This window comes from Macrosteles quadrilineatus, unplaced genomic scaffold (assembly GCF_028750875.1).
Source record: "Macrosteles quadrilineatus isolate MER2022 unplaced genomic scaffold, UCM_ALF_1.0 Scaffold_2__2_contigs__length_208266976, whole genome shotgun sequence".
NCBI classification, from domain to species: domain Eukaryota; kingdom Metazoa; phylum Arthropoda; class Insecta; order Hemiptera; family Cicadellidae; genus Macrosteles; species Macrosteles quadrilineatus.
Genome location: NW_026542595.1, coordinates 91,054,371 through 91,061,579, shown reverse-complemented (window position 1 = coordinate 91,061,579; position 7,209 = coordinate 91,054,371). Strand labels below are relative to the sequence as shown.

The 7,209-nt window shown below is 31.4% G+C and overlaps 1 protein-coding gene across 1 annotated transcript; it reads left to right on the top strand.

Annotated features, from left to right (window-relative positions):
- Positions 1–512: 512 nt before the first annotated feature.
- Positions 513–6,204, top strand: LOC128987475 (uncharacterized). Its single transcript, XM_054408336.1, has 3 exons — positions 513–627; positions 3,405–3,575; positions 5,472–6,204. Exons 1-3 carry the CDS (start codon positions 597–599, stop codon positions 5,738–5,740), a joined length of 471 nt encoding a protein of 156 aa, XP_054264311.1. The 5' UTR covers positions 513–596; the 3' UTR covers positions 5,741–6,204.
- Positions 6,205–7,209: the final 1,005 nt, after the last annotated feature.

The following is a 7,209-nucleotide window of genomic DNA, read 5'->3' as shown; positions in this document are numbered from 1 at the left end:
AATACATAACGCTTGACAATCGATGAGTATGTACTACAAACAGAATAACTAATTACATACATAATGAATAAGTTATATAATTAAATTACTTATTCCCTTGTCTTTAGGGGAGCGGACTCGTCAAAATAGTAGAGCGTGGGACTTCTGTCTCTGAGGTCCCGGGTTCTAATCCCGCCAAAGGTATTGCAACCAAGTGATAATGCCGAACCCCCCTAGGTCTTAAGTAATTAAAAAAAAAAGATCCCAGGCTAGGTCCTGAAATCCTAGAGGGGAATGTTCCCTTGCCTGTTTTATGTACGCATTCATTTATATACTCGCGACACTATCCGAATTTGTTCGACGAACTTTAATCGAACACCCGAAGTTGATGTGTCTTTGTTCAGCGTAACTCGGAAGAACAATGAAAGTCAACCACACGTCATTTAATCCACACTGTTTCTAACTTAATTATTGGTTCTGGGAACAAAAGCATTCCTGAGATTCAGATCAGTATACGAGTTGTTTATATGAAGATAAGCGATTAATTAGCAGCTGCGCATTTCACAGTTTCATATCTTATCGGAGATCAACGGACGAGCTGTCATACTTGGAACAACATGAGGCCTTATTTGTCGCTAGTATTTCTGGGTAAGATGTGTTCATTTGTAAAATACTTTCATTCATAGTTAACAATAGTGGTATAGTATAGTTATGCGTGGTAAAATGTATTGGAATGCAATGTCATTTTATCTAGAAGTCTACATTTCATTTAGATTATTTGAACAGTTGTTGTTTTGATATTGACTGATGAAAAAAAAACTTAGATGCTGCAATAATATGTTACGATTTGTTGAACTTAAGTGTTTTTAGTGTATAAACAGTTCTGGGATACATTTATTAAATATACTGAACAAAAAAATTATCTAAACTGACAAACGTTCATTTCAAATTTAATTATGTAGTAACTATATTAGACTAGGATTGGATTAAAAGGACTGTATACCTGTTGTGTTAATAATTTAAAGTTGAAAACTGCGAGTTTTTATTATTATTGTGATACATAATCTAAAATGGCTTCTTCAAAGTACAAATAATTGGATCGTACCATGACCTTTGGTACTGCTGGTAATGGATATATGATTAAACATACACTAACATCACTACGTAGGAGGCAAAACTAATTGCGATTTGCTCTTATTATACTTAAAGGGGCGTTTAAGATGAAAGATCAAAGTAAAATATATAGGGTGTCCCTGAACTCTCTACCGGCTTTATCACATTAAACATTTCCAAAGCTCAAGACTCATCCCTAAGCTGGTATTTTGTTATCCAACGAAACATTTTTATTTTAATACGGATTTTCGTAGAGAATTACAATTTGGTACACACTGTAGTAGCGCAAAAACATATTTTGAGAAAAAATATAATTTTTATAACATTTGGTTTAGTCAAATTTAAAATGCCATTTAAAATGTTTTAACTTAAATAACATAAAAACTACATAAGTAAAGAAAGGGTAACAACGCAATTATTTATTTACAGCTTTTTATTTGGGATCGTTATAATTGTAATGGGATTGTCCAAATAAAACATAGCTACAATAATTTTGTTTACGTATCTATTTTTATATTATTTAAGTTTTAAAATTAAAATGACTGCTATTTTGAAACTTAACATATATTTTTAAATATGAATATTATAAAATTATATATTTAAATTTTTAATATTAAATAAAAAAAAAAATATTTTTCTCAAAATATGTCTTTATGTTATGAATCTATGTACCAAATTTCAATTGACTACAAAAAGTTTTTATTAAATAAAATTAGGTTTTTTTTTTTTAATAAGAAACACAATGGCCTATGGACGGGTTACTCATAGTTTTTAGAAATGTTTAACATAACATTTTATTTTGCCTTTGATCTTGTCATAATACCGTAAAAGGTCATCAGAGTTCGGGCACTCTTTGTGTTGTACATAGCTATTTATAAAATAAACGTATAATGCAATGTTTAGATAGCAAGAGAACGAAAGCCTTAGGGTCTGATGACAGAATGTTTACATTATACTACCCACTATTTTGTTCTATAATATTATTACTAAATATCATAGAGAGATATTTTCATAAAACATTTAAAAATATGAATTAAATTGTGTTCTTTATTTATGATAAAACTAATAACTCGCGTAAATTCCATATTTTATTTTTAGACGGCAAGTCACGCAGAAATTATTTTTTTATTACGCATTTTAAACAATTATTTATGGTTATAATTGAATATTGTTTTCATACAATATGTGTTGAGATATGAGGGGAAAAAGACATGCAAGTTTATTTTATAATTTTATTCTGGACATTAAGCGGAAATAGTGCATAGATGAGGGTGTACGACGGTGAAATTCGGGGAAGACGATATAATCCCAAGTCATATTTCAAGATTACATCACCCAGGCGAGGGTAAAGGAGCCACTCCTTCTCCACCACGATTTAATATGCAAATATCAGAACCACTCGTCCTTTATTAAATCCAGCCCCTAAACGACCCACAGCTTTCACTATATTGATAAATGATATGAACGGCGAGGAAGCGTTTTTATTGTGACTTGTTGAACAAATCACAGTAATAACTTAAGGCCTATTCTGTTTAGTTTACGTATAAGTCGTTGTAGAAGTACTTTTTCGTCATAAAACTCATATAATTTTGGTTGCATTGATATATTTACCTCAAAACTTGTTCTATTAAATGTAAAGACTCTGCTGAACCTTCTGCAAGAAATCTAATGTGCAGTATATTACAAAGAAATCGGTTTGAATTTGAGAAAGATTTAAACTCTTTTTAGAGATTAAGTTCACACAGCTTTCACACATCATCGAGGTTTTGGCAATTTAATCTAAACCAGATAGTCAGTGGAATAAATTATTTTCACCTTCAACTATGGGCCTTATAATTTCTGTTACATTAAAATATATGACAGTAAACCAACGGGTACGAAGGATAAGCTCCTAATTCAACTGTCAAAATATGATGAATTCAGACAATGCTCGCTGATCCGAGATTTACACTTAATTAGTTGATGTAAGGTGAGTGAACCGTGTTAGGATTAGCCTACAATCAAGTTCATCTGCAGACACAAAGAACCAAACATTACTGGTAAGCTTGGCATTTACCACAGGTAGGACTAATACAGCTATTAGCAGTTCATCATTATAATGGTCGACGGTTGAGCATTACTGATGCTATCGCCTCAGATAGTAGAGATTACTTTAATGTTCTTTCAGTAATCTTATTGCACGATGAAGTTTCGTTCTCCAAATACAAAGAAAAAAATCAGACATACGGTTCAAGTTCTCTAGAATTTATACAGGGTCAATTAATTATGTAATCAGTGAGATTCATACTTGTTTGTCGTTTGTGTTGAAACAGCTGTGGTGGCAGTGGCCCAATGCAAGAGGCCTCCTTGGTACAAGCCTTGCTGGATATACATGTGTGGTCTAGACCTGACTGATCCTGTATGTACCTGGGACCCTCACCACGGAGCAAGGATCTTCCGTAACGACTGCGAAAGAGCGAGACACAACTTCTGCTACAATAGAAGTGAGTGGATTTTACTGCCAATTACTAAATAATTTTAAATTGAAGCAATTTAAAATACTACCTTTGGAAATATTTAAACTTTATGTTTAGTACAGTTGTTATAAAACTGGGTATTCGAAAAAAGAATCATTATCACTAACAATAATTGTTTATGCCGAAGAAATGTTCGAGTTAATAGCGTATCCAACTCTTAGCAAGAACCTAATTTAAAATGTTGAACTAAACTATGTTTAAAATAGTTAGACATCTAATACGAGTAATTGGTAACATTAACGTGGCCAGTTATTTCATTTTATATATTTCTTTCAACATCATTGGAATGGTTTTACGTGTTTTTCTAAGGGAACGGTCCCAGTTCTAGTCATGACACCATCTAAAGCCAACCTTTTGTTAGATGGCATCATTAATTTATAGCCCAAATCATGTACACATATACCAAAACATACACAAATAAATAAAAAGTAATTAACATATTCAACTTTGATATGTTATATACCAGATTTGGTGGTTCATTACTTTCATTATCAAATCAGAGTTTAGTTTATAGAACAGTGTCCTGATTCTGAGGTTTTGATAGGACAATGAGTATTACAATATTATACTACCGGCCCAAAATTCTTTTGCAGACTACTCAGCAGTAGAGCCTCCTGCGGGCGATAGTTCCCTTCAGAAATTCTGCTTGAAGTTGTACTCAAAGAGTAAAAGATTTCATTACAAAGAAAAACACCGTCTAAGGAATATTAATAAAGGAGCAGTATTGTTTTTACGATAAGTCAGCTAGTTTCAATTTTAAAATACCGACTCTGTAAAAAAATAACCAATAAACTGATTAAAATTAATGAGTTATGTTTTCTATGAGCCCTTGGGTACAAGATCAAGTTGAGTTTCGAGTAACTTCGTATGAGTAGTCTCTCCTTTAAATTCTCGCGAGTCTCCAGTGTTAAACAAATCTTTGTTTACATCTACCTCGGTTAATCTGTGCTTAAAATTGTATGTACAATCAATAATTTAGGAATTACAATCCAGAATAATTGAGTGAGACTTTGAATTATGAATTTTAACAATATTAATCATATTTGTCAAAGTTTGCCTTACGATATTAAACCACATCTGACCAATACGTAGTAAGTTTGTGCATCAACTAATTGGGTTAAAATTGTTTGCTTACAAATTTATACATTAGCTGTTTTTACAGAAAAACTAAATAATGAAGAGGTTAATTATTATTATTTCATTAATTTTAATCTGAAAATATACTCACGTAAGTAAGCCAGAAGGTGCCAAACGCAATAATTTTCCGAGTCGTTAAAGTTCATATTCAGCATAATTTATACATTATCAATTGGTCATAAATAATTGTAAATTTTGGACAAACACCGTCTGATGGGAGGTATTGTAAATACTGTATTAATGCTGTTATAGGTGAGCTGTGACCGCTCGAATCATGTACAGCATGAAAAATGACTACTTTTGACACATTGTATCTGTATTCTACCATAGATAAAAAGACCTACGTCGGTAGATTTTCATCTATAATCGAATATTAAAGGTTTCAATGCTGTTCAATTTAAAATTGCAAGTTCATTGTGAAATTTCGAATTTAAAATTTATATTTATAAGTTTATAACTTCAATTTTAAATTATAATTTGTTTTAATTTGAGAAAGGATTTAACTCTTTTTAGAATTTTAAAATTGGTTCCAGTATGACTACATCATTGGAGCTTTGACAATTTAACCTGATTCTGGGATCAGATAAAGAGTCAAAGGAATAAATACTCTTCGCCTGCAGTTACGTAGGCAAGCTTAAAATAAGTCCAATTAAGCATATCTGAGTATTTATCCATCATTCTAACACATTTCTACGTAAATGTCTTTAAATATCGTATTGATTACAGATTATGGTGTCGTTGATACTGAAAACACAATTGACGAGGACATTAAACTGTGTAAAAAATTGAAAAATATCGTCTCCAACGCAGACGACGAGACCTCCGTCATACAGGATGAGAATGTAAGAGTTCACTTTCTAGAGGATCCTAACTTTAAGAGAAAATATCAAGAAAAGAAATACGAGAGACTAGAACAAGAAAGGCGAGCTAGATACGACAAGATGTTTGACCGGAGCTCTTCAGACATTAGCTCCTTGGAATATAGACGTCACTAGAAACTGTTGTACCTTCATTTACTGTTTTACCAACATCTTTTAACCTCAGTACTCAGTGTTTAAAAAGGATACACATAGAATTCATGTAAGAGCTCACAATTGTATGTACTACATCATGGAACAAACGATTATTTAGTTTGGTCACTGTTACACAAGCAATAATTTATATGATATGCAGATGATATACATTTATGATAAACCCTCTAGACATAAACATGACCCTGTGCTTTCAGGACACCAGGGTATTTAATTACAAGTTGTTATAAATTATTACTAGTAAAGGTAATTCAAGTAACTTTAATTTACCATCCTTTGGTATTATAAATTATAAACGATGGATATAAATACCAGAGTTTCAATCAGTGAGAGGAGTATTGTACTTAACACGACCAAAAATATTTTGTTAAGTAGAATAACTGGTCCATGTACTATAAATAAAACCTTAAAGTCCTGTTTTCATGAAAGCTTTTATTGATCTTCAACTTAAGATGAGAAAAAAAACCATTCAACTAATTAATAACCACTTTACTTAACATGTAGTATTTAGCGCAGTCTAATTATAGTAAACATCTTACATTGTTGAAAGTTTCACACTGCCCTTGAAGGCATTAAGCTAGTAATTTAACCGAACGTAAATATGAATATTTGACCTTCTTAATACTTTTCTTTCTTAATACTAGCTGATTTCTTGGTAGGCCTATATTTATTTAAAACTTAAAAAAAACATCATTACAAAACATAATATTTAACATTTAAAAACTGTTTTCCAATTTCTAAAATGGTCACAGCAATGTTAATATTTCTTGACTCAGATGGTGATAGGGTTGTTTTTGTGTGAAATTCTCTTGGTGTACAAAGTTTGGCCTGCTTCATCAGAAAATGAAATGATTCGGTAGAGCTATTTATATAAAACATATTCTTTCTTGGATTGTTACAGTTTTTTTTTTTTTCAACTAGCCGTTTCAGTTTAGTTCTTAAAATTGAAAAGGTTAACAGCATTGTTAACTTACTTGACGGCATTTTTTATTTATTTAACATCATGGGTAATGAACCAATGAGGTTCAAAGGATCAATAGTAATGAAGTAAAATTGTAATCCTTCGAACTTCAATTAATCTCGAACTTCAATTAATCAGCTGTTCAGGCCAATTTATTTGTTTATGAGTGGTGCAATTAGTGTTTGGTACAATGATTCGTTGCAACACTGTAATGATAGGTTATAAACGAAAACATAATCCCTCGTGGAAGTTATGAGCAGTCATTTTTAGTAATTAAAACACTGTCGTTCGTAAAGTAGTGTACGCAACTCGCGTAAATAATCTTACGGAAAATAATAAAAACAAAAAAAAGTTGTATAACACTTAAAATTGTTAGTGTTATAAGACGTTTCTTTTATTTACTTTCCGTAAATTTAGTAACACTTACAATGCTGATCAAGAAGTTATTAAATAATCTTATCGCCACTAGTAG

Coding starts and splice junctions, on each gene's coding strand:
- LOC128987475 (XM_054408336.1), top strand. CDS start 597: ATGAGGCCTTATTTGTCGCTAGTATTTCTGG. Junction 628..3,404: donor TTTGTCGCTAGTATTTCTGG/GTAAGATGTGTT, acceptor GTGTTGAAACAG/CTGTGGTGGCAGTGGCCCAA. Junction 3,576..5,471: donor CAACTTCTGCTACAATAGAA/GTGAGTGGATTT, acceptor TATTGATTACAG/ATTATGGTGTCGTTGATACT.